Source organism: Ambystoma mexicanum, chromosome 6q (genome assembly GCF_040938575.1).
Source record: "Ambystoma mexicanum isolate Mex_15411 chromosome 6q, UKY_AmexF1_1, whole genome shotgun sequence".
Classification (NCBI taxonomy): domain Eukaryota; kingdom Metazoa; phylum Chordata; class Amphibia; order Caudata; family Ambystomatidae; genus Ambystoma; species Ambystoma mexicanum.
In genome coordinates, this window is record NC_090937.1 from 1,160,850,032 (window position 1) to 1,160,877,911 (window position 27,880).

General features: G+C 47.5%; 1 protein-coding gene across 11 annotated transcripts in view; it reads left to right on the plus strand.

Moving 5' to 3' along the window:
* Positions 1–27,880, plus strand: part of APBB2 (amyloid beta precursor protein binding family B member 2) — a 1,500,548-nt gene that overhangs the window by 1,397,621 nt on the left and 75,047 nt on the right. For all 11 annotated transcript variants that reach the window (XM_069631754.1, XM_069631756.1, XM_069631760.1 and 8 more), the window contains 2 exons: positions 3,662–3,776; positions 18,464–18,551. In XM_069631754.1, coding sequence (XP_069487855.1) covers positions 3,662–3,776; positions 18,464–18,551 — 203 coding nt within the window. The remainder of the gene's footprint in view (positions 1–3,661; positions 3,777–18,463; positions 18,552–27,880) is intronic.

Sequence of the window (27,880 nt, forward strand, 5' to 3'; positions counted from 1 at the left end):
CACCGGTTGCCCTGGGAGTGCCTCGTAATGGTGTGTTGCAAGTACGCATACTGAAGTGCCTGTGTCTATTAACACCGGAGTCAATGTCCCACAGATTGTCACAGTGCTCGTGGGTTGTCTTCTTTTCCTTTTCGCAGAGTCAATGTTCGATATGAAGATGACCTCCTCATCCTCTTCTTCCTCTTCCGCAATCTCAAGGTCTTGGAGCTCCTGTTCCACCATGGCTACCTTCCTCAGTCTTCGTGGTGCTGTGTTGGTCGCCCTGCTCGGTACTCTGGGAACTGCGGTCGAGGCAGCGGCCTGGCACATTCTTGTGAAATGTCCTGTGGCCCCACAGCACCCACACACACTCCCTTTTGCTGGACAGTCACTTGCATGTGGGAGATCATAGCCACAATTTGGACAAGGCTGTGATGTTTCCACCCTCTTCTGGGACGTATTGGGCCAGCGTTCGCCACTCACCCAATAGCACATACCTCTTCACCCTCCACCGATTTAACTGCAGCGTCCATCTTGGAGGCGCGGCTGTTGGCAAGCTCGTAGGATCTCCCCAATGTCAAGGAGGCAGTGCAAGTGTGAGCGCCAGTTCAGAGTACCTGTCTATGTAGTTTCCCAGAGCTACAGCCTTGTAGTAGCGGGTTGCGGACCATGCCTTCCTCATTTTCCCAGTGGCACGTGCTGGCCAGTTGACGTTGAACCCCACGAAATTGGTCCAGTGATTCTTCTTCACGTTTCTTTTCGCTACAAATTACAAAGCGTTCAAAATCTTGGTTTGCTAGCGGTATGAAGTGCTCCTTGAGCGAGTCCTTCACGGCTTGAAATGAGCCATTGGTGAGATGGAGAGATTTGAAAATGCAATGTACCTCAGATCCTGCAGTGTAGAGGCGTGTCGCCACCTTCGCTTCGTTATCCGTATCACCTGTGCTCTTTAAAATACATGTCGAGTTCTCGAACCACAGCAGCCATTTTGGACCCAACGTTGAAGGAGTGCCCGATGCGTCGAACTCTGGCATGGGGGCCTGTGTGCCTTGTTGTCTGGGCATCCTCCTGATCTGTGGGGGTGCATTCGCATCTTGAGCGTTGTCTACAGGGTCACTCATGTCTACGGACCACACAGGCACCAACACTTGCGTAAAGGCCGCAGATGTGATGGAACACTGAGGAGCGTAGCTTGCACAGGCACCCACCTCCGGGCTGCGGTGTGAATCCTGGTGGTGTGTGGTGGCGCTGCCTCAGGCACAGGATGTCCCATAATGGGCCCTCCCCTTCCTTGACAATAGTGAGAAGGAGAAGAAAAATTCCTCTGTACTAGAGAGTGAAGACCGAAAGTGTCTCTTGACATGCACTGTTTGCGTGCATTAAAAAAGATAAAGGTTTTTTTCATTTTTTATTACGGGGCCACTAAGACCCTTCCTGGTGGCCCCTGAAGCCTTCTTAGCATGATTTAATTTAACCCCCATGGGCTCCAAAATTGGACTGGATGGTGCACGAGCACCCCACGTGTTGGGCTGCGACCATCAACAGCACAGAAGGGCGGACAGAACATTCCCGCGCGGGTGTCGCTCCTGGTAGTCGTTGGAACAGTGATACGGAAGCTGACTCTGGCATCGGAGCATTAACCCCCTACCCAGTACTCGTCGCCAGTGTGATGTTTAATATAGTGACCCCGGGACCCCCGTGGTCAGGCCTCTCGTACCTCAAGGACTACGCAGGACACAGGTCTTTATTGTTCGGGTTCCTGGCAGGCTCTGACGAACTCGGGTACGCTCACCTTATAAGGCGCATGCGCGATGGCAAAAATCGCCGTCGCGCTCACGTGACTTCGTCAGTTATGAATGGTTCCTTTGTGTGAAAATTGTTCGGACACACTTGTAAGTACATTTGGTGTTCTATAAACATAACAAATGGTAATTAGCAGGGACCTCTTTTCTACCCGACAAAATCAGTAAGCCGCATCCTGGTCAGGTGTGAAAGGTGTTTTCTTTGGGAGAATGCATTTCTTCTGCACAGGTTCACGTTCCTTTTGAAGCAAGTGATACTTATTTGCTGCATATTACTTAGTGCCTAAACACTTTGAAGGAACATTTTACGGAAAAAATAAATACATGAAGGTGCTTTCTCACAACAGGTACAGCTATCAGTTGACTAAGCTTTTGCTGTTCGATGCCAATCTTAAGTCTGTTCAGAAGTTGTCCACAGTTACTTTGTACATCTTAAACACTGATGGAACTTCTATAACATTAATCTGTTTGCTGCTGCATCTCTGGGGGATTATTTCTGAGTACCAGAGAAAGTAAGACAATCGACTCAAATTCAAGAAAGAGCACAAAACAGAAATAATTAAGAAGGCCTTTAAATAAATGAAACATGACTACCCATGATGGTATTGTGTGGATTAAATGTTTTGTAAAAACACCAAACTCCAGTAATGGGACCTTAGTAATGCTGTGAATGGGTTTACTCTCCCTTCGCACCCCCTGGAAAGCCTCTCTCTACCCATGTGTTGTCTATTCGTACTTTCTTCTCTCTCCCTTACCCCTGCTCCCATTTTGACCACTTGTTCCTGATTTGACTTGACTGCATGTGGTATGGTACAAATCCTAATTAAATACAAATCTTTCATGTTATGGTGTGGCTCCAGGTAACATTCAATTTCTCTGCAAAGGCAATTTTTGGATTCTTAGGTTGTACACCCAATGGAAATGAGAACTACATTTTTTTTGTCCCTAAAAATCCTTTTACTCTCAACTTTCCAAAATAATAGTAAACGTTTTAGCTGCATCTCTATGTGAGGGAAAGGTGAGGTGCTTTCTTCTGTCCCCTTAATGATAGCGCTGATGTAAGAGTAAGGTTGTCGTCTTTTGGTAGCATCAGGACTCTTCAGAGCCGCCTTTAGTAGAAAAGTAAGCAGCGCCACTGTCAGTACTAGTGCTGGCAGCTATGTGAGAGCCGAAGTAGAGACAAACCTAGAGCCACTGTGTGTGTGTGTTTTGATTTTTGTGGCGTTCCATTTTTCTGCCATAGAAGGATTTGGGGTGCGGCCTGACAGCACACCATTCAATGCCTGTGCCCATCAGTGTTTTTCATTGTACGCTCACATGTAAAGGGTGTCTTCCCTTTTCTAGTCCTCTTGGTGAATAGAAAGGTCTTCATCAGACTGCACTCAATACCTGGGTGCTTTAGCCCATTCTACTCTTCCTCCTCTTGCATTGCCTCCCTACGAGAATCAGTTTTTATAATCCATGCAATTTGTTTACTCGGATACCCAAACCTCCCATTTAAAGCTCACCACAACTTTTACAATATTATTTAACATACATTAGTTTTAATTCAAACACTGCGTGTAATTCTGAATGGATTCTTAACTAGTGTTGTGTTATTACATTATTTGTACCTCGATTATTGGTTGAATTTGGTCCATCAATTAATATGATGCTGTATCATCTTTATTATGCATATTTATTTCATGTTGGCTCTTTTCTTCCCCATTGATCTCTCCTGTGTCACGTCTGTAAATATTTGATGATCTTTGAATTTCTGTACCAGACGGGGATTTACTGTTCCTCATTGAGCCTCTGGTTTATTTTCATGACAATGTAATAATTCGTGTTACCTGTAAAATGCCCACAGCTCTAACCATGGATGCTTTCTCTTTATGCAGGGACTTCGCCTACGTAGCAAGGGACAAAGACACACGAATTCTGAAATGTCATGTGTTTCGATGTGACACACCAGCAAAAGCCATCGCCACTAGTCTCCACGAAATCTGTTCTAAGGTGAGTGAATCGTGCATGTGTTGCTGTATGCAGGTTCATCCTCGTATTCCTATTCCATGGTGTACAGGCTGGTTAGCCGGTCCTACTGCAAGGTTGGTCTATGCACGTCAACAGTGGGTACCAGACGGGCCCTATAAAAAAAAAAACTGGCTCAAAAGCCCGGATGGGTGGCACCTAACGGGTGCTTTACTAAAGGGCCTAGACTGCAAACAAGGCCTTCTTGCAAGCAGGGGTTTTATCTAACGCACTGCTGTAAATAATACATGATGGTTATTTTATTCTCAAACTCTTTAATCCATGACGGAAATGAATGCTGATTACCTTTCACGAATGCCAGTTTGATATGGATAAACAGATGCCATACAACTGCAAGCCAGAGAATATAGCGGTGCATGTAAAGATGGATGCGTATTGGTTGCTCTTAATGGATTACGTACTCTTCCAATGAGCAGTGGTCTATTCCATGCAATGACATTTTGTTGCGTGAAACGGAAAATAGCCTTCACCAGCTAATCCGGGGACCTGCACGGTTACTTCTTCAGAAGTATGTCCAGGACATATTATTCCATTCACTAATAATAGTATAGCATCACTAAATAGAGTATGCTCTTTTTTTCTGTATCTCTCAAAAGCCCCCCTCCTCCTCGTAGGGTCTCACAAGGGTGTCCTCATAACGAGCAATGTTTGACCTTGAAGCAAATTCTTTTGCAAAAATGCCCCTACTTCACTCACAGACTGGGTAAAAGGCAGTGCTTTCTTGTGGGTCCCTCGAACTTGCCTCCAAAAGGGTTCTTCGTTTATATAGATCAATTGACACGTTTTTCTCAAAATAGTGTGGATTTTGACACCATGCTTGATCTTAATAGGCTATAGTAACAGTGGTGGTGGTGGTGGTGGTGGTGGTGTTAGTGGTTCAGGTGGTTGCGTGCAATTAGGTAGGATTGGGGTAGTTACCAGGTACATTAAGACTTGTTGAAGACTTGTTGAAGATTTGTTGAAGTAAGGATGCGTATTGTGGTGGGTCAGAAGGACAGAAACAATTCTGTTCCATTTAAGTGACTTTATTAAACAACCAAAGATGAACCATCTCTAGGCTAAAGGTTTTTTTTCCATACCCAACGGAAATTAACTCTGGGTCTTGTAATTCGTCGTCAGGTCTCCAAAGAAGTCCTCCATCCCACTCTAAATTATTCTATCCCTGCCACTAAATATAAAAAAAAAACTGGAGAATGTCTCCCTTCTCCTGTATTCTACTTTTCAGCAATGTCACTTCAATGGGAAATTTGTGAATAGTTCTTGGCAATTCTTGAACAAGTTCACACAGTTCAAAATTAGGATACATGAGCTTTTTCACAGTGTTCTTAACACTGTTTCATGAAAGAATAATAAGCAAACAAAGTCCACTTTCTTCCCTGGCTGGGCCGGTTACTCACTCTTCCAAAAAGGTTCTCACTTTTTTTATGCAACTCTTTATCACTGGGCCAAGTATCAGTATTCCATAAATTACCTTTATGTGCTTTTCACTCTTCAGGATTACTAGGACGAGTATGATTATGCCAGTAACAAGACTCGCTTGACTCTCTCTCTTTAGGGTTACTGCGACAAGTATGATTGTGCCAGTAAGGATTCACCCTTGACGTTCTATCTCTGGGGTTACTGAGATGAGTAGGATTTGTGTACTGATTTTTTCCGTGTTCCCTCCTGCTGTTACCGTTAACTTAATATCTTGGGGTTAGCGTCCCCGGACCTCTGAACAGGACAGGAAACTCTTTACAATACTTTAGGGTGGCTTTTACTCGCTTCTTCAGTCTTCTCTCTCACTCTGCATCCATCGCCTCTGATGTATCTTCAGCAGAACAAAATCTCCTTGTCGGAGGGAGTGGCTGGGCACAAGTGATTCTCTGGGCAGAGCTTCCTTATACTCGTTATAGACAAATATGACTGAAGAAATTAAGGGCTTAACATACCACAGTAACTTCTCATCAATCAAATGCATGTTATCAACCGTTTTTACATGTGGAGATAAAGGGTAACCTCATAGATCACACGTAGAATATCAAGTAGGGGCTGAGTCTCGTTTTCCTGCTAGGGGTACTTCACATACTGAACAACACAAGAGGAAGGCCATTAGGCCACTTCAGCTATGTTTCTGGGCATATTTTTGATAGTTTATTATTTCTAACACCATTGTGTCTCACTACTGCATCTGCTGATTGTGGCTGACGTGAGCAGTGTAAGTTGTGTTGCACATTCTAGGAAGTCTAGAATCTTTTTTCAACACACTATTCACAAAATGCGAGCATTGGTCGCTCTTAATACTAACTGGAATTCCAAAAACGGGATGCAAAATCTCTGAGAAGAAGTATCTTAACAACTGTTACAGCATCGGCCCTTCCACCCAGAGAACACATTAAGAATAACAGGAAGATACTGCCAAGTATTGCAATGAGGCAGCTGGAGAAAATCAATCTGAAGGCTTACAATGGGTTATAAAGAAGAGGCTGTTCTCCCTGTGTGGCCGGCACTGTTTTTCCAACATCATCCTCTAGGGAGATGGCATAATGCCTACAGTACTCTTGAGCCATTTTTAGACAATTTTGGGGGGAAACGAGGACTAGTTCAATGACATAATAATCCATTCCTTTTCCAAATGAGCCTGACCATGGTACATCCTGACAAGAGGGGACAAGGATATATTTGGTACCACCAATCAACCTTGGACATCTCGGCACAGAGAGATGTCATGTAATCTGCACCCCTTTCTTGTCCTTGTATCATTTTCACTAGAGGAGCCATTTTTCTGCATTTGAGCTAAATCTTTCAGGGTCTTATATGGGAGCAGTCATGGCTGACTTTAACAGAGAGAATTTATTCGCCTTCCAATTCGTATGCAGCAGCCAATTTTATTGTTCTGTCTGTGAAATCATTGTCCCAACTAATTGCATCATCTAGGGGCTGATGAGCAGCGCACTTGACAATGGCTATCTTTTCAGGTAACATAATGCACCTAAGAGTGCCCTCGCATATTTGCTATTTTTAATAGCGAATTCTGTCGATGTCAGGAATCCTCTCTGCTTCCAGAGTTGACCAAAGTCGTTGGCTACCCCAAAGGCATATCCGAAATAAGTATTGAAGTTAAAAGATTTTTGGGCGAGTAGTCACCCGTGTGATTGCCGCCAGCTTTGCAACTTGTGCAACCAGTTGACCAGAGTTAACTTTCCATCTTCCACCCCCTCCCCAAGCTCACACACACACAGCGTACCCCACAACCACGTTCCCATTTTTATCTTAATAAGACCTATCAACATAAGTAAATTCGGAGTGTCAATAAGAAATTAGTAAATAGCTACAGATCTACTACTGTAAATGCACAGTCCAGTTCATCATAGACAAGCGTTGCCTCAAGGAAAGCATTGCTTCTAGAGCAAAATGATGCCCTAACCAAAGTCTGATAGAAATTATAAAGAAAATAATAAACACTAGGATTAGGGGCATGAAATGACATCCTGGTGGGGTCGATTTTTACTTCTGACCTGCAAAGGAAGGCTCCCAGTCCTTCTTCGTTTCATTGCTTTCCCAGCCCTCTGATCAATGTATTATTTTATATCATTGATTGGATGCTGTGTTGTTCTACAGTATCTGTCTCTGGTTTGAGGTTTTTTCACAGCGCCGAGATGCTTTTGCACAGTGTATGCTAAGCTATGTAAAAACCTGCTCCCATATCATTGGAGTATGGAACATTTCTAACATGAATGATGGGTACAAACACATCTTTCATGTACAAAAATGGAAGTTGGCATTTATGTACATGACTGCACATGGCACTTATGTAATTAAGGACTGTTCAGTATTCATTTCACTCACTGTCCATTATGCACCAAGCCCCCTGTTCCATCCTATTGGGGTTCAGAAATGGGAGAGAGTTGCTGAACAGATTAATTACTGTGGTAGGTTAGAAAAAGGAGCCAGATTCGTTGTCAGATGTACCAAGTGGTTTATTGAAATAAGATCATGTCCTATCTATCCCTATTCTGTGAGTTTCCTTACCTAACAAAACTAACTAGTGTCATCAGTAATTAAGTCCAAAAAGTAAACAGTCCTCTATATCAAAGCTAATCTCTTCTGGCCCTACCACTATAATAGAAAGTCCAGGAGAATGACTCCCTTCTCCTGGATAGGCTGGTCAGCCCTAATAGGTTGTTTTCAAATAGGTCATGGCTATCTTTTGAATTAATTCCTTTAGTTCTTCTGTGGGACTCATCCACTCTGCTGGTGTCCCCTTTCCTTGTTGAGATGAACGTTTTTTCCTCACTGTATTTGGGCATTTACCCCTTTTGACTGCATCTTCTTGACGTGTCTCTGTAAGCACTTTGGAGGAACCCACATGTTCCTTCTCTTGATTGAGATTATCTGTATTTCTTTGCTTAAAATGGGGTTTAGACTAATCTTCTCTTGGTCTCTTAAGCCTACTTTCACTTTGGACTGAATTGGATATTCCCAACCACTGCATTGTTCATTGTTCAGTTCCTGTTTTGTAGTACTTAATGAGACAGGTTTCACTGTCACTCTCTTTAGGGTTATTCTGGTTCTTAATAACATGTGTCTCCTCAATCTCACTCTTTTAAACTCTTGTTGTGTCACTGGGACAAGTTGGCTGAGTCCCGTTGGTATTCTTGCTCTTACAAACACTTGTGTCGCTGGGACGAGTAGACCAAGTCCCGTAGTTATTCTTATTCTAAAAGACACTTGTTGTGTCACTGGGATGAGTGTGTCCCTCCTCCCCTTATCCCTCTCTGGTCCTCCCGCCTCTCCCTTTACCCCCTTATTCACAGGCTAGGGTCACCGGATCGCTCTCAGGCTTGGGAACGGCTCCTGCGGTCGCACTGACTCTTTGTGGTTCTTCGGTGTGGTCTTGCGTAGCCACGGCTGTAGCATTTTCGGTGCTGTTTCTAGACTGAACAGTCCACCTTTCTCAGATCACGCCACCACTCACTCTGTACTCCTTTCCTCTGGGTTCTCTTCTTCTATACAACACAGACCTCTGTTTTCCCTGTACCTCTTTGGTGCACCCACTGGCCAGGTCCTCGCGATCGAGGATCTGTCAGTTCTCAGCAGTTCCAAGCTCTTCCCAGTTTCGAACTTGCTGGGCTTCACTCTCAGTCTAATATCCCACTTCCATGTTTATATCCAAGTTCTGAGTCCTCACCAGGGTAACATTAAAGTCCTTTCTCTTGCTTTGGTGAGTATTCTCTTACTCGTCTAGGCTTCTTCATCGCAGTTTGGTTACCTTTAGCCCATGGAGCGATCTCTATTACTCGCTCATCTCTCTTCTGGATTTTGGCAGACTTTTCTTAGAGATGAATGCTAGGGCTAATATTGCAATAACAAACAGTGGCTTGCTCTGATTGACCTCTCTGAAGCATGGATGTTATTGATGGCTTGCAAGAAAAGGTTTTTGGGAGTTACTTGATGGAATTGGGAGTCCATATCCCCAAGAGGAGATTCTCTCCCTATGAGAACCAGCTTACCGTCACTGTAGTGGGAATGTTGTGTAGCGGGCTCACATCCCTAGTCTCACAAAGAAGTGCTCCTCTCTGAGAAGAAGTGACCAAAACCCTGCTAACCGTCATAGGACCTTCTCCAGCCAGTCTTCCAACAAGTGATGTAGCGATTGTGAAGAGTTGCCACGGCAGGATAGCCTTGTTATTGTGGGTTCAGTGGATGGCTTTACTTATGATTTCAACAGCAGTAGCATTGTTCTTCCCTGGGCTTGCCCGGTTGACCTAGAGTTTGGCTCCCTGTTCTCTTCAATGGTCTCCTCAATGGTGCACACTTACGTAGCCAGGAGTGCAGTAGGGGGTGATTATTGCTTCTGATTTTAACATATTCATATTCATGAAGCCTCCCTAATCTACTGCCTCAAAGTTCATGTCGTGCGCCTGCTACCCATTATGATACTGTAATCAAATGCTGTCACTGCTAAAGTCTAGCAGAACCTCATATTCGAGGGGATTGGGTCCTCCGACGTATTCTATACCTATGACAGGTAATGTCCACAGCTGTGCTGCTTGGAAAATCTTTGGCGTCTGCGTCGATGACGTCGATGCACCGTCCCCGAGGACCTCCTCCGACGGCCGACGTCACCCGATGTGATAAGTAGGACGCACGACGCCCATAGCCTCAGTTCCGTTTTTTCCGCGAACGTGTTCGCTTTGTGAATCTCGGTACGCCTCAACTCGTTGGAGTTTTGCTGTTTTCGATTCTCGGTTCGTTGAACCTGTTTGGTTTTTTGTGAAGGCCTGTTCGTGGCGATGTCTACTTCGTCTTCAACCCCGCGTCCGGGCTTCAAGAAATGCGGGCACTGTGGGTCCAAGATGTCGGTCACAGACTTGCACGATGCGTGCCTCTGGTGCCTCGGGGAGGCCCACGATACGGACGACTGTGCCGACTGCCAGTCGCTCACGGCAAAGGCCTTGCGGGAACGCAAGAAGGAGCTGTCGGTAGGCCGGGTGTCTAAGCCCCGGAAGTCGAGGTCTGCGGGCCTTTCGACGGATGACTCAAGGGGCGACTCTCCACGTCATCGTCAGAAGTCCAGTGGGTCTCCTTCCAGGAGTCGGTCTTGCCACTCCTCCGCCTCTTCGAGGCATTCCCGGAAGCGCCGGGATAGGTTGCCTTCCCCGTCCTCTTCCGAGGACTCCGCCCGTCGGCGGGTCGCTTATCCCTCCATGCAAGCGACACCAGAGGAATGGGCTTCCTTCGGGAAGCAGATGCTAGAGATTCTTGAATCGCAGGGCACCGGTCCGTCCGCGCCTCCATGTGGGGTCGGTCGGCACCTGTCGAGACACTGCTCGTACGCCTTCGGGCTCGGGTGGTCGGCACGGCTCGCGGGAGAAGTCCCGCTCGGACAAGGGTAGACGTTCTCGCCATGGCCGTTCCAGGTCCCGGGCCTCGACGCGCTCGAGACCGCGTGATCCTGTGCCGTCTTCGGAGAAGACGTCAACGCCTGTGGCGCCGAGGTCGTCGACGATTTCTCTCGAGGCTCCGCCTCCGAGGGGGTCGTCGACGCCGTCGGTGCCTAGGTCGTCGAGAGACACGCTCGGAGCTCCGGCTCTCAGGCCTGTGTCGACACCGCTGATGCTGGCGGCGCTGCAGCTGACGTCGACGCCGATTTGCTCGACGTCGACTCCTTTTCTGTCGACGCCGGCACCGACTCGTTCGGCGCCCTCGACGCCTTTCGAGGCGGTGGTGTCGGAGGGGCCCTGTGGCAAGGGGTTTGCCCCTAGAAGGGCTCTGGCTAAGGTCAGGCACTGCTTTGGTCCCCAGAGGTCTTCCTCTCCCCGCCTGGAGTACATTTCAGAGGGTGATGAAATCTCTGATGACAGCTTGGTTCCGGTTACGGTTCCAGATGAGCTTATCTCGGGCCGTAGCCAGTTTGATGACCTGAGGCAGTCACTGCATGATGCCAGTGGACTGGACACCTCTCCGGAGGTGGAGTTTTGTAGGCCGGAGCCTGGCACTCATGCCGATTCTTCATATCGGCGCCTTATGTCTCGGGTCACCGAGTATTTGGGTTGGTCAGCTCCCCCAGGGGAGTTCGTTCAGGATGATCTCACGGACATCCTTGATCTCGGTCCCCCCACTGACCCGGTTTTGCCGTTTCATATGGCTCTGCAGAGAAGGGTGGCGGCGGCTTGGACTGCTCCGGAGAGTCTCCCGGCAGTGGGCAAGTCTTTGTCGCGAAAATACCGTCCAGCCAGTAGCGACCCCTGCTACTTGTCCAGGCACCCCACTCCGGAGAGTTTGGTGGTGCAGGCGGCTACGGCCCCGGCAAAGCAGGCGTCGTATCCTACCATCCCTCCAGATAGGGACGACAAACGTTTTGACGGCTGGGCGAAGAAAGTGTTTTCTTCGGGGGGTATGGCGCTTCAGGCGGCCAACTCCATATGTGCTTTGTCTCGTTTCACACACACTCTGTGGAACTGTGTTGCATTAGCGGCTGAACATATTCCCGAAGGGGACGAACGGGATGGTTTCCTTGCTATGGTTCAGGATGGCAAGGATGCCATGTGTGAGGCCGTTCAGTCGGGTTTGGACTTGGCAGATTGTGTCAGCCGGTCCATGGCGGCAAGCACCGTAATGCGCAGGTTTGCGTGGTTGCGGAAGTCTGGGTTCGCTCCTGATGTGCAGTCCCGGCTCCTCAACATTCCCTTTGACGGTGAACACCTTTTTGGCAGCAAGGCTGACGAGAGCCTTGAGAGGTTGCAGACCTCCAAAGCTGCAGCAAAGTTGTTGGGCGCTGCAGTTCACCAACATCTGCCTTTTCGTCCTAGGCGACAGCAATGGAGGGGAGGTTCCTTTCGCTATTACTCGTCCTTCAGTAAAGTGAGGGGAGCTAGCAGTCAAAGAGGCCATCGTAAGAGTGCCAGAGGTGGAAATAAAGGTACTCGAGGTGCCAAGGCCGCTCGGGCAGTTGCCCCTTTGCCCTCAGGCAACGCCGCAGCCGCTACCACTCAGTCATGAGGCCAGGTCCCATGGTTCGCCGGTTGGGGGAAGGCTGGAGAAGCATCTTGTAGAGTGGCGAGCCATTACTTCGGATGTGTGGGTTCTGGAGATCATAACCCACGGCTACTGTCTTCCTTTTCGGCAGAGGCCTCACGACAATCCACCAGGGAACCTCTCTTGAAGTGTCCGGATCCGCTCCTTGCGCAGGAAATTCAAGCCCTGCTGGAGAAAGGCGCCATAGAACTTGTGCCTGTAGCAGAGAGGAAAAAGGGATGGTATTCCCCTTATTTTTTGGTTTCGAAGAAAGACGGGGGATTGAGACCCATCATGGACTTTTCGCGGTTTGAACAAACTCCTCAGGAAGGACAAGTTCAAGATGGTGACTCTTTCTCAAGTCCTCCAGGCCCTTCAACTTCAGGACTGGTTGGTGTCTCTCGACCTCAAGGATGCTTACTTCCATGTGCAGATCCATCCCAAGCACAAGAAGTACCTGAGGTTCGCGGTTGGCGACTCGCACTTTCAGTTTCGGGTCCTGCCGTTCGGATTGACCTCCGCCCGAGGGTTTTCACCAAGCTCATGGTGGTGGTGGCAGCGCATCTCAGGAAAGGGGGGATTCACGTCTACCCCTACCTGGACGATTGGTTGATCAGGGGGAGCTCTCCCGAGCAAGTCCTGGATCATCTGCCACTCCCTTCATAGGCTGGGCTTCTCCCTCAATTTAAAGAAGTCCCATTTGACACCAACGCAGCGGCTCCAGTACATCTGAGCAGTGCTCGACACGTCCCTGGGGCAGTGTTTTCCTCCTCAGGTGAGGGCTCTTCACATTCAGCAGATGGTGAAGAAGTTTCAATTTGCCCAGGATCTCCCAGCCTCCGAGTTCTTGAGACTGCTCGGCCTCATGGCATCCTGCATTCTTCTGGTGCCAGAGGCTCGTCTGCGAATGAGATCTTTGCAGTGGGCACTCAAGCTCCAGTGGTCGCAGTCCTCCGGCAGGCTGTCGGACCCTGTTCAGGTGCCGCCCTCAGTAGCCTGAGACCTTCTATGGTGGGCCATCGAGGGCAATCTGATGAAGGGGGCCCCATTTTGGCTGCCCTGGCCGGAGGTGACGATCGTGACGGACGCATCCCTTACGGGATGGGGAGCTCATGCCAACGAGTTGACAGTCAGCGGTCGTTGGTCTCCGTCGGAGTCCAGACTCCATATCAATCTGTTGGAGCTGAGGGCCGTCAGACTAGCCCTGAAGGCTTTTCTGCCGACTGTGCGTGGAAAGTGTGTCCTGATTCTAATGGACAACATGGTGGCCATGCACTACCTCAACAAAAAGGGGGGGGCAGGGTCACTTCCGCTGTGCAGGGAGGCGATGCAGCTCGAGTTCTGGGCCATCCAGCAGGAAGTTTCGATCTCGGCGGTTCATCTGGCCGGAGACGACAACGAGACGGCGGACGCTCTGAGCAGGCAGAGCACGATCTCTCACGTGTGGGAGCTGGCTCAGGAGATTCTCCTGGAGATCTTCGCTCTTTGGGGGACCCCTCAAGTGGATCTCTTCGCCTCCAGTGTGAACTGGAAGTGCGAAAGGTTTTGCTCGCGGGAATTTCCTCCAAAAGGAGCCTTAGGAGACGCGTTCGTGGTAGAGTGGTAATTCCCGCTGCTGTACGCGTTTCCTCCAGTCCCCGTCATCCCGCAAGTGCTGCGGAGGTTACGGAGGTTCAGTTCCCGGATGATCCTCATTGCTCCGGCGTAGGCCCGGAGGACGTGGAACCCGGACCTTCTCGACTTGTCCATCTGCCCTCCATGTCGTCTTCCCTACCGAGACGATCTGCTCTCACGGGAGGGAGGTCAGTTTCTCCATCCAGAGGTCAGATCCCTCAACCTTCACGCTTGGCTTCTGAAAGGTTGAGGTATAATGATTGGGACCTCCCTGAAGACGTGATGGAGGTGTTGCTCTCGGCCAGGCGGACGGCAACAAAGTCTCTGTACCGTTGCCGTTGGAGAAAGTTCTGCGACTGGTGCAGAGTTAAGAATGTGGATCCTTTTGATTGTGACATTCCCATGGTTCTGTCTTTTTTGCTTTCTTTGGCCCACAGGGGCTTGCAAGTGGGGACCATTAAAGGTTACCTGGCGGCGCTGTCCATATTTAAGCGCTCGTCTGAAGAGTGTCCCTATTTTAGGATTCCTTTAATTTCGCAGTTTTTGAAAGGGCTCACTAATGTGTTCCCTCCATCACCTTTTCTGGTGCCAGGTTGGGATTTGAACCTTGTTCTTAAGTTTCTTATGGGTTCTCCGTTTGAGCCTTTACATTCTTGCCCATTGAGGCTGTTAACTCTGAAAACTGTGTTTTTGGTTGCGGTTACTTCCGCTCGCAGAGTGAGTTACAGGCACTTTCAGTTAAGCCACCCTTCACTGTGTTTCATAAGGACAGGGTTGTCCTCAGAGTTCGTCCTTCTTTTTTTCCGTAGGTGGTTTCGGAATTTCATTTGAGCCAGAAGGTTGTTCTTCCGGCGTTCTATCCTCCTCCACATCCTGGTAAGGAAGAGGAGAGGCTCCATAGGCTTGATCCTCGGAGAGCCTTGAGCTTTTATAATTCGCACATGTCCCGGGTCAGAGTGGACGATCAACTTTTCATTGGTTACGCCGGAAAGCGTTTGGGACAAGCTGTGACGAAACAGACTTTGTCTCGTTGGATTATTTTAGCTATCTCCGAGTGTTACCGCTTGGCGGGTAAGGACCCTCCGGCTGGCTTGCGGGCCCATTCTACCAGGGGAGTGGCTGCGTCTACTTCCCTGCAGAGGGGAGTTCCTATTCGTCACATCTGTGATGCAGCCACCTGGGCTTCAGTACATACTTTTGTACGTCACTACTCCCTCGATTCCATCAGAGGGGAAGATCTGGCCTTTGGCAAGGCAGTTCTCTATTCCGCAATTTGATTGGGCATGCTAAATTTGTATTTCTAAATTCTTTCCCACCTCCTTGCTTGGTACTGCTTTGGGAGTCTGTCATAGATATGGAATACATCGAAGGACCCAATCCCCTCGAAGAACAAGTTACTTTCTTACCTGGTAACGTTCTTTCGATGGGATGGTCTGACGGCGTATTCCATATCGCTCCCTTCCTGCCTTCCCCGCTGCAGAATTTCTTTTGCGATTGCAGCTTGCGTTCCGCAAGGCCTTGTGTGTCTGACTGGCAGAATACTGGTGGCACACGTTCTGGAGAAAAAACTATAACTGAGGCTATGGAAGTCGTGCGTCCTACTTATCACATCGGGTGACGTCAGCCATCGGAGGATGTCCTCGGGGACGGCGCATCGACGTCATCGATGCAGGACGCAGACTCCAAAGATTTTCCGAAGCAGCACAGCTGTGGACATTACCTGTCATAGATATGGAATACGTCGTCGGACCATCCTATCGAAAGAACGTTACCAGGTAAAGTAACTTGTTCATCTCTGCCATACAGCCTTTCTTGATAATGCCTCGATAACAAGTGCTATGTCATACCTTCCTGCTTGGACAGACTGACAAGCTAGCTTTCGCTCACTTTTCTGGCTCATCCTATACTGCCATTTGTCACATCACTTTAGCACTTCCTGCTTTTTGGCCTCCACACTGTTACCCGTAGCAACTGCCGAACAACATTTTATAGTGCTGTGAGCAACATGTTGCTACCAAACTACACATTTGCGATCACTACTTGGTGGGGAAACAAAAAAAACCAAAAAACTTACCCGAGTCCCCGGCAGGGAGCGAAGGCAGCTTCTCAGCCGTGGAGGCTCAGAGCAGGGGATGGCCCCGCTTCAAGCCTCCTCATTGGCTGAGGGGCTGCCACGCCCCCCGCCGGGAACAATGGCCGTGGAATCCAGGCCGAGGGATTCCCGGCCAGCTAGTGCCTCGGCGAGGGCCAATCAGAATGGTTCTCTCATTCTGATTGCGCCCTCGCCGGGTACTAATCAACCTAAGCGACCGAGCCTGGCAAGGGGTCCCGATCGAATAAAGGGACTTTTGGTGAGGTTCTGCTCGCAAGAAATTTAAGAATAAATAATTGGATCAAATAGTCAATTTTACTGCACACTAATTTAGATAAATTGGCTAAAAAGCCAGACTGTTTACAATCCGTTTTGTAGACAACCCATTAAAAAACAATAGATCCAAGTCGCCAACAGTGCACAGAAGCATTTTTATATGATGCCTTTGCCGACAATATATTCCAGCATAACATTGTCATGCTGACTGTGCCCATACATGCCCATGCTGGAAGCCTGGGGCACAAAAGAATGTGCACAAAAGAGTGCTGTGCTGTGCCCCGCGTGTCTGGCGCAGCGCTCTGCTGGAGCGCTGAAGGGAACACAGAAGCCGAGACTGCAGCAGGTAAGTGGAGGAGGGGCTGGCGGAGGGTACTGCATACCGGGTTATATGGGTTCGGGGGGTTAATCCCCCAACAAGGACCAGGAGAGAGCTGCACACATAAGGTCACACCATGCGGAATGTAGCCTTTTGTGCTACAATCACAGGTGCAATCTTTTGTGTGTGGCCTATAGACATAGAACCAGAATGGCTGCACCAATGTAGGACTAATTGGCCACGTAAGAACACTCATGTTTGCTTTGCCATTAACGTCACATACCTGATAAGATATATGATATGGTAGGTTATTTTGAGGTCAACCCACACAATTATTTCATGCATAGGATCAGTGGGAATCCTAACACACACACATAGAAGAGCCTATGCAAAACTCTAGCAAAGAAGTATTTTAACACCTAGTAATGATAAGTACATAACCATAGTAAAAAGGTACATTTGGTCTGATGTTAGAGTTCCAGATGCCCACTCGAGCTTCTGTTCCAGGGTTTTTGCCCTTTTTCAATAAACCCAGCCTTCTTCAGGGCAAAAACATTTTGGTTGTTAGGTAACAGTTGACTGACTCTAAAATAATAAAAATAAAAAAAAAGTTGCCCAACAATTAAATGAAGCACATGCACATCCATCATACGCCTAAATGGCCAGGTCAACTAACCTCAGTAATTTCTGTTTGCTGCTGCTGCAGAAGAGCTTACTGTTTTCAATGTTCTGGCTGGCCGCCTCTATAATGGGTGATGGGTCATGCCCCGCCAACCATTGTAGACAAGAGTGTTTTCAATATGAGCATTGTAAGGGCCACCAAATCTAATAAGGCTGTCTTCTACTGCTCATATACTTCACCTAAACACTATTCCACGAACACTATTGTTTGTTAAACATTTGCAGAAAAACAGCTCTAAAGCCAATTTCTGTAAATCCTGGCATTTTTAGCAGACCTCATTTTGCATTCCTGTACACATTATAAATGCCTGACCATAAATCTCACAATGCAACACAAGGAGCCTAAAAGCCAGGAAGGTTTGATTATTCCACACCTGGAAATGGACTGAGATCTCCATAGACTACTCTATAGGTCTTTCTTAAACTCAAGACTTGAACACCTCATGAAGAGCTTTTATGATAAACTACGCTTGTATTCACAGTTTGACAAAGACAGGCATCTTGTTATATATGATGTGCACTACGTTTGCACAATCTAGCGTCACATTTGAGCAGAGGAGAGATTTTTAGAAGAAAAGGCAATTATGATGCTGTTCAGTGTCTTCTGCAGCCACTGATTAAACTGCTATCGATTAGCGTTGCATTTTCGCAAATAAAGACAGTGTGAACACATGATTTGTCGCCGAGAGGCATACGCAGCTGTGACACCTTCTTGCACCTGCAGAGCCTTCTATGTGGGTTTGAAAAAGCAGCAGCTGGGAAAAACCCGTGCCATGCACTTCTGCACAAGGGCCTGCATTTCTTCAGTGTGGAGCCCTTGCAGGATTCCTTGTCCAAACGTTTTGGATCTCCATGGAAGAAGCACGCCTGCCCCCTGTTGCTCAAGAGCAGCCAGTGCAATTGCTCCCTTGTCCCCTGTGTACTCTGCACCCATGGGGAGAATTACCTGCTATAATTCTGTCTAGCACTCGGCTAGCCGAGGCGAGCCATTTTGGTCCTAACGCCATAGCACCTTGCTCCACTGTACGGGGAGGGGAGCACCAAATGGCATCTCTGCTAGGTAGCAGACATTCTTGTACGTGCCTGCATACATTCAGATAGTTTGAAATAGAACAGTCTTCTATGGTTTTGCCAATTGTTTTATAATTCCATCTCCTGTTTCTTGGACAGATTATGGCTGAACGGAAAAATGCCAAAGCTGTGGCTTGCAGCTCGTTACAGGAGCGGGCCCATGTGAGCATTGACGTCCCTCTTCAAGGTATGCCAGCCCTTTATGTATGTGTGTTCACATGGGAACAGAATGTGTAAGAAATTAAGTAGGCAGAGGGTGGGAAGATGTGATTCATGCAGTGCTAATAGCTGATTATTTTAGTCGCGTGGAACCAATGAAGAAGTGATTTAATGTCATGCGATTGATTATTCTTGTCTTTATGAAGGATGTGTTGCACGCCCATTGGATAACTCAGAAACACGTCATTCAGTGAATGTTGATCTTTTTGGGTGGGCTCATTTATATTAAGGTGCAAACAGAGTGGCAAACTGAACGACATATTGGCTATAGATATGGTATCCCCGATGAGGACAGCCCTTATGAGTCACAGCTATCAAAGATATTCACGCATTGTTTTACCTATCTGTAATACCGAGCACTTAAAACTCACAATCCCGTAGGAGCTGTTCAACAGGCCAAAGTGTTGGACTTGAAAATTTCGGTGTATAAAAAAGAATGGTAAAAATGTTTTGAAACTAGCCGTGCCAAAAGAGGATAGAGGCACGTATATTATGTTTAAGGTGGTCCACAGATGGTTCTGCACACCGTGTGGGCTAACTGGTCACTAGATCCAGCAGGCCATTGCCCCAGAGGACGTGTCCAGAGATAGGCTGACTCGTGCCTCCATAACCTGGTTCCTTAGCCCGAATCACATTTGCTTGAATGTAAATTGGGTGCTGTGTTAATTGGTTAAGAAATGGCCTTCTGTGTAAAGGAGCTGAATTACATGTCAAAACTAACTACAAAACGTTGTCCATGTGTGAATGGAAATGGAATCATTGTTTCACTAGATTTTGTGTGTTGCTGTTGGCCTTTGCTTGGGATTGTTAAAATTCAGATTAGTCCTGCTTCTGTCCACAATAAGACAATTCAACTACCCACGTGCATGGAAAGCAAAAAGGTAAACGGCTGCTACAAAAACTAAAGCTACATTTCTCAACAGCATACACATGGTGCAAGAGGTCAGCCTTTTGTCATGGGAGAAGATATTCGAAATCACGTTGCCATAGTTTTGAACATGGCCAGAGCCAAGAGCAAGAAAAAGGAATATTTATCACAATAACAAAAACGGTCTGATTAGTCTCCAAGAAGTACACCAGAGTTTAGGTTGGCATGCATGGTGATAGGCAAAAGAATGCGACGCTGCAAGCTGTGTAAAGTCTGAGGTAGTGCAGAAAGTGGGGAGATGTGTAAGTTGGGTGAGCCAGGGCTATTTACTAGCTGTTCAGTGCCTAGTGTTGGTAATGGCAAAACCTTCTGTCAATTTGATGGCGGTTTGTAATTCAAACAGTAGTATTACATCTAACCATCTCTAATAGTTGGAGTTCTTTTTGTCAAACTTTCGTTCCTATTGTTAGTTGTTTATTCCCCCTGTTATGGAAACCTTTTGTCCTTTTTGGTTGAATGTTTTCATTGGGAACCTTTACTTATTTGGTGTTTAATCATTTCGAGAGCCTTACTTTGTTCTATAAAGTTTTTAATTTATTTGTACTAACCTTTCTTTGTTTTTCTTGTTAGTAGAAGTTTATTTTTAATAGCATTTTATGTTTTGTTCTATTTTGAACAATTTAATTTTAGTAACATTTTATGTACCTTTTGGGTTACTTTTCATTTGCACCAGTTTATTGTTTTTTTTTATTTTAAAAAATTGCAGGACAGCAGTATGTGGCCAGTCTCTGACTCAGTGGGTTATTGTGTTCTTTTGAGGGATCTGTGTTTGAACTCGTGGCCACAAGTTCAATCCTGCCTGCTTCCCGAGGTCGATGAAACTAGTACAGTTTAGTTGAATTTGGTATAACTAAATATCTGTGAATGTCAATACCACCAAGAGGCCCCCTCACCTGGTGACGAATGTGGGCTGTCCAAATATCCTGGTTAATTTTTGTGGTGTGAATCGTTGGTGATACATTAATCTTGCTGCTTTGGATGGAATGTGGATGGTGAACTCCTCTTCTATTTAGGATTTGAAGAGAATAGTGATTCAGAATACTTACCTAACTCCCACACAAGCTGAGACTGTTGATGGGGCTGGTGGAGCTGATGTCGTGGGTCATGGTGGGGTGATGGAGGATCCCTTGAAATGGTTGTGAAAGAGACTTTGGGGACTGTGCAGATGACGTGGCACAACATGATTCTTCAGGAGGCAGAGAGCTAAAAAAGATGAAAGGCTGGCCCCACCCCTTTGTCATCATTCCCTAGCACATTAGATTTATTGAAGCTGCCTGAGGAGAAGTCAGCATCAGCGGCGGAAACATTTGATGTGCGCAGTGACAGTCTGGAAGAGCAAGCTCTCTGCCATCCACTAAATGTTGTTTTTATGCACCTAGACGCAAGTGTTTCAAGGCGCACCAAGGCAAGGAAGGGGAACAAAGGGAAGACAAGACAAACTATCTTACTAGGCCTCATGACATTCAGATCGTACAAGTGTGCAACGAGAAGTGCAGGGGAGGAGGTGCAAGGGTAAGTGCAACCAGGGCAGCAGGCTCAGAGTTAAGTGTGAGGGAGGCTGGGACAACAGGATGCAATCCCAGCCAGGAAGTGCAAGATAGGGCAGGTGGCAGTGTAAGGTGGGCCAGGTGGCACGTGCAGGTGGACCGGTCCGGGTGGGGGTGGTATGGTGCCCTGTAAGACTCAGGAGGCACCAAGCTGCCAGTCAGCAGAGTAGGAGCAGCAGGAGCAAGGGTAGGTTAGCAGGGGAGAGGGAGAGAGAAATAAGAGGAGAAAATAAATGTCTTGAGGTGCTTCCGGAACTTAAGGAGATCAGGCTCAAGATGGAGAGAGGCAGGGAGGCCGTTCCAGAGAGAGTCTCCTGCAGAGGAAAGAGACCCAACCCCCCAGCCCCCGACTCTGATTGGAAAAGCGACTGACCGACAGAGAGGTAGATGAGCAGATGGCTCTAGCAGAAAGCTATTTAGAAAGAGTGAGTTGAAGATAGTGAGGGCCACAGCCTCAAGCCTTGTAGACGATGCATAGGATCTTGAACTTGATCCTTACAGCCACCGGGAGCCAGTGAAGGGATTTCAGGGCCGGAGAGATGCAGTCCCTGGGCTTGAGGCCAAGGATTCATCTAACGGTCCTGTTCTGGATAAGTTGCAGAGGGCGAAGAGTAGAGTTAGGCAGATTGAGAAAGAAACCGTTGCAGCAGTCTAGCCTAGAGAGAACCAGGGCTCTGGAGACAGTGAGCTTCTGGGGGAAGGCAAGGAAAGGGAGAATGGCTCTGAAGAGGTGCCATTTTTGACAAGGTCTGTGATGTGGGGGGAGAAGGAGAGACTGGAGTCGAAGATGACCCCAAGGTTTTTTGCCTCACAGGGGGTTAAGGAAGAGGGCCCAGGGAGGGCGGCCAGAGGAAATGCGGGCACAGGGGTCCCAATGAGGAGGATCTCTGTCTTACTAGCATTAAGGCAGAGATCGTTGGAGGCGGACCATGCCTGAATAGACAGTCAGGAATGAGCGAGGCGGGGGAGGAGGCCAAGGATAGCGTGAAAGAGAGCTGTGTTTCATCGGCAAAACACTGAAAGTTAGAGGAGAAGGTAGAGAACACGAGGGGCAAAGGGGCTAGATAGACTTTGAAGACCAGGGTAAGAGGATAGAGCCCTGAGAAACACCACATGTGGAGAGCGAGGTGGGGGAGAGAAAGGGCCCAAGCTGGATCTGGGAGGGTCGGTCCAAGAGGAAGGAGTCAGCCATGCCAGGGCCTGATCCGTGATGCCCAGGTTCTTGCAGAGTCGGTTAATCAGGATGGCGTGATTGACCGTGTCAAAAGCAGATGAAATGTCAAGGATGAGGACAGCGGTATTGCTGGAGTCGAGGTTAGAGAGCAATTTCTGTACCTCTGGCTGCTCTGAAGCCAGTCTTATGGTTATGGAGACAACCAACAGATTCGGTGTGGAGAGTTAGTTGGGAGATAGCCAACTTCTCTAGGAGTTTGCCCAGGAAAGAAGTGATAGAGATCGGGTGATAGTTAGCCAGACGGAAGTGGTCGGCAGAAGGCTTTTTTTAGTAGCACATGCACAATAGATTGCTTGAGAAGGGAAAATCCAGCGGCGAAGGAGTGATTACAGAAATCGGCCAGGGCTGGAGCAAGAGAAACAATGTTGTCCTTAATGGTTCTGGAGGAGCAAGAGGTCACCTGTATGGATGACACTTTTATAGACCGGACTTGGCTAAAAAATATCATCACGTGTTATAGGAGAGAGGGAGGCGAGAAGGAGAGGTGAGAGGTGGCCAAGGAGGGCTGAGAGAGGTAGAGGGAGAGATGAGACACAAAGGAGAGTGCGGACAGGATGTCCAGGGTTTGAGTGGTAAATGAGAAGCCAGAGCGTGCAGAGGGCCTGGGTGAGAGTAGAAGAGGTGGAGACTGCAATAGGATTGGCCAGCTCCTTGCAGATTTTAAAAAGTTTGGCTCTGTTATTAGAGGCCGCAGAGATGCAGGCTTGAATATGGACCCTCTTTTTAGAGCAGATGGAGAGTCTGTATTGCCTTTGGAGCAGGCAGCAGGCCAGTTTGTCGGAGGGTGCGCCCGAAGCTCCCCTTCCGCTCAGCTACTCAGCACTTGTGTTTGAGTGGCCAGGCCGGAGTCCTACCAAGAGTTGCACTTGGCAGCAGGCTTCAGGCGGATCCTCATGGCAGGAGCAAGGAGATAAAGAGTGTTTGAGATAGAAAGGTGAAGGCTGGAAAGGGCTGTGTCAGATACACTAAAATATGGCCTAATATGTATCCCTAAAGGAGGTTTAACAAAGGGTAACGTTGCTTAGCATCTTCTAGCTGGGAAATGGGAATGCCACTGTTTGCTGCTTTCTCAGATGCCCAAGCTGAAATATTGAGAATCTGACCTGGTGTGCTGAGTACCAATAAAGGTGCCAATAAATCCAAATTAGTCAGGATATGTTAACCCTTTGGTTGAGACTACTTGTGAAGTCGCATCTCCGAGATAATGATAATGCTTTGGTACTGTTTACTCCGAAGGTAAGATGAAGGTGTGTGTTTTATTATTGTACATTTATTTTAGAATTAGGAAGTTGTTTCCGCATGTTTAAATGTCCTCTTTCTGGTCACTGGTGCAGTTTAAGAATGTGGAGCTTTTTAATTTGGAGAGACTGCGCCATTGCAGATAAAGATTTTAATTTAATGTTTGTTTAATTTGTTTGTAGAGCGCTCCGGACCCGTGGGTAGAAGGGCGCTATAAGGATACGGTTACAGTCATGAAATATGTATTAACATTTACAGGGTACATCAAATTTACAAAGAAGGATTTACATGATATGACAATTTACATATAATACAGGTGTGGTTGGAGATGAGGGTAAAAGCTACTCATTGTTCAGTAGCCAGCCAATAACCAGTTTCCTAAAGATCGGGAAGGACTCAGTGGTTTTAATTTTGAGTGGTAAGGTGTTCCAAAGTTGGGTGGCTAGCACAGTGAAGCTAGCGCCTCCTGCTCTTGTTAAGGCGAATCTGGGCACTAGTAGGCTTAAGGAGTTGGTTGATCTGGTGGTTCTGGATGAAGATTTTAAAGTAAATTTGTTGGAGAGGTACGGTGGGGCTAGATTATTTAAGGCCTTATAAGTGAGGCAGATAGTTTTGAGGTCGATTTATTGCTGTATGGAGAGCCATTTGCATGCTTTCCTGGTTGTAGAGATGTGTTCACGCCTTGGGATGTTGAGTGCGGCGCGTAGAGCATTGTTCTGGAGAACCTGGAGTTTGTTAATTATGGATTGGTTGGCTCCTAGGTACAGGCTGTTGCAATAGTCTAGTTTGGATTGAATGAGTGCTCTGGTCAGAGTGAGGCAGCTGTCGGGGGGGATAGGAAGGGTCTGCTAGCCCTGATTAGCTTACCTGTATATGCAGTGGCCGAGGCGGTTCAGTTGATTTGTTTGGCGAGGTTGGTGTTGGCGTCAAGGTGGAAACCTAAGGTTTTCACACTTTTAGCGATAGGGATGGTGTTACCGTCTATGATGATGTTCTTGTAACTGGGGCTGAGTTTAGACAGGTTATTAGGAGAACCGACCAGCAGAAGCTCCGTCTTCTCATCATTCAGGCAGAGGCCGTGGGTGGCCATCCATGCCTGAATGATGGAGAAGATTTTTTTAATCCGAGTGACATCCGCATTGTAGTTGCCTGAGATGGTGAGGAGAATCTGGGTGTCAACTGCATAGTTGGTGTAGGTGACACCCAGATGGTCCAAGTTGTCGAATAGAGGCTTCCTAAATATATTATACAATGTGGGGGAGACACAGGAACCTTGTGGGACTCCGCAGGTGATGGGGATCGGGTCAGCAGCGGCTATTGTGGAGAAGACTCGCATGGTTCTATTCGCTAGGAAGGATTGTATCCATGCGGAGGCAGAGGAGGAGAAGTGGGCAGCGATGGATAGGTGGTTGCATAGGATTTCATGGTCGACTAAATCGAAGGCCGCTGAGAGGTCTAAGAGAAGTAGGATGGCTGCATTGCCTTTGTCTTTGATTTCATCAATCTGGCTTTTGAGGTCAACCAGAGCGGTTTCAGTTCCATGTTGAGGTCTGAAGCCAGATTGACGTATACCCAGCAGTTTGTTCGATTCCAGGTACTCCTGAATCTGGATGTAGGCGACTCAGTCCAGGATTTTTAACAGAAACGGGACAGTGGTGATGGGTCTATAATTGGTTGGTATGGCTGGGTCTAGGGATTGTTTATTTAGGAGAGGGAGCACCCAAGATTGTTTTAGGTTGTTGGGGACAGAATTGTTGGCAAACGAAAGGTTGATTAGCTTAGTGATAAAGGGGGAGAGGTCTCTGGCAGCATCTTTTATTATTTGGGCAGGGCAGCTGTCCCCTTTGCAATTAGGTTTTAGGGAAGTGATAATTTTTTGGACTTCTAAGATGGTCACTTTCTTAAAGGTGAAGCCTATGTTGGCTTTGTTAGATGTAGGTGGGCTTAAGCTAGGGTTAGTGGTTTTGTTGCTGGAGAGTTGTTGACGTTTATTCACAATTTTGGTCTGGAGCCCTGTGATTTTGTTGTTGAGGGCATTCTGGATGCTGGTGCACAAGGGTTTATGTTTTGAGCAGTTGTCTGGAGGGGGGTTGGGGTTTTCTAGCTCCTTTGGAATTTTAAATAATTCTTTGGTGGAAGAGCCTGCCCGATCAATCCTGACGTTGTAGGCATCTTTTTTGGTGCAAATTATTTCATTTTTGTATAGCGCGGAGATTTTCTTGAGATTGGATTTGTTTTCAGGTGAAGGGTTAGTTTTCCATAGTGATTCTAGTTTGCTTTTCTTTTTCCTGAGTAGTTTGAGTTCGGGAGTGTACCACGAGTTCAGGTGGTTTATTGCTTTGCTTTTACGTAGTTTCAAAGGGGCAATGGTATCAATGGCGGTAGCCATGGAGTTGTTTAAGGTGTCAACTAGTAAGTTAAGGTCAGCGTTGTCCGGTAGGGCGTTAAGGGTAGGTAGGACCAGGGGTAATAGGGCTTCGGCAGTGATGTTACGCTTGTTTCTGGTTGGGCAGGCTGGTCCCAGGGGGTGATTCTTAGGCGTGGTCTGCATGGTGTGAATTTCAAGTGGGATAAGGTAATGATCTGTCCATGTGAGAGGTTGGGGGTCCTTACATGTGGTGTTACAGTTAAGAGTTGCTACCCAGTCGAGAATTCTACCTTTCTGGTGAGTCGGTGAGAGACTGAGTTGAGCGAATCCATGCTCAGTTAGGGCGTTTGCTAAGGATGCGGCTGGTGCGTCCTTAGCGTCGTCGTAACCTAAATTGAAGTCGCCGAGGATGGTAGTTTGTGCTAGTGGCTTGCAGTTTTCAGTGATGAGTGCTGTAATGTCTTCCTCGACGGTCCCCGGGAGGCCTGGGGGTCTGTATATGAGGTGTAGTGTAATCGTGCTTGTGGGGGAAGTTTGTAACTTGATTGTGAGTAACTCACAGGATTTGAGTGCTAGTGTGGAGACTGGTCTGCAGCCTAGTGGTGATTTGGAAATGAGAGCTACGCCTCCTCCTTTACCATTAGGTCTGTCAGCTCTAAGGATGGAGTAGTTGGCAGGAATGGCTAGCGATAAATGTGGACCTGAGGCCTCATGTAGCCATGTTTCCGTTAGGGCAAGGAAGTCACGATCATGAGTTAGGATGGTGTCAGCAATTTCGGTGGGGTGAGCGGCCAGGGATCTGGCATTGAGTAAGGCTCCTTTTAGGGGGAGTGGGTCGGACTCATTGGGGGTCTTTAATTTCTTCATAGTTTTGGTGTTGAGTTTGGCCAGGTGGATGCTATATGTAGGGGGCAGATTGGTGCCTAATCTGTTGTTGCGGGCAGTGATGTCTGGATTAGTGGAACGTAGGGTTTCTGGAAATTTCAGTGTGGGGGGTACTGTAAGACATGGGGCACAAAATGTGCTGTGATAGGGAGTATTGTTAGAGGTCGCCTTGGCAGGTGACCTGTTGACTACGGAGGCAGTAGGGGGAGAGTGATGGTTGGGTGGGAAAAGCGGCTGGGTGGGTAGGAAGGGCGTCGGGCAGGGGATCGGGTAGTGCCTAGGGCAACCTAGATTGGCTAGACCGTTGTTAACGGTTATGAAGATGTTGCCGGTACAGTGTACATTGTACGGCATGCTGCAGAAAGGGAACATGGCGAGAGTGAGAGTGAGCCAGGTGAACATGGTCTGGGCGGGCGGCTACTCAATGCAGGACTGGTACACACTAGGGCTGGTGCCTGGATAAGAAAATACACTCTGCGGATAGAAGCTGTGCGGTATCAGCTAGGGGTAAATGCTAGGCAGGTGTAGGCAGGCGCATGGACTTTGCTCAGAATAGACTAATTTCACTTTACACAAACTTCCCTTTGCCCCGAGTAGATCAAGAGTTCAAAATCATACGATTGGGCTGATAGGTGATGCCTAGGTTTAAGATGATACGATTGTGCTAAAGTGCAATAGGGTAACTTCTAAGTTCAGAATAACACAGTTTAGCAAAAGTGCAGTAGGGTGACATCTAAGTTCAGAATAACACAGTTTACCAAAAATGCAGTAGGGTGACACCTAAGTTCAGAATAACACAGTTTACCGAAAATGCAGTAGGGTGACACCTAAATTCAGAATAACACAGTTTACCAAAAATGCAGTAGGGTGACACCTAAGTTCAGAATATTACAGTTTAGCAAAAATGGAGTAGGTTTAAAAAATGCAAAGGGGCGCAATGCAAATTCATAGTAACGAGCACGCGAATGTGATTTGTCTATGAGGGGAGGTAATAGAGATGGTCAAATAGGTCATAGGTCCGACTGGAAGTGGTGCATTGTTGCAAATGTTATAGTTTTGAGCAACATTAACGTCCAGTGCAGTGACTGGTACCCAT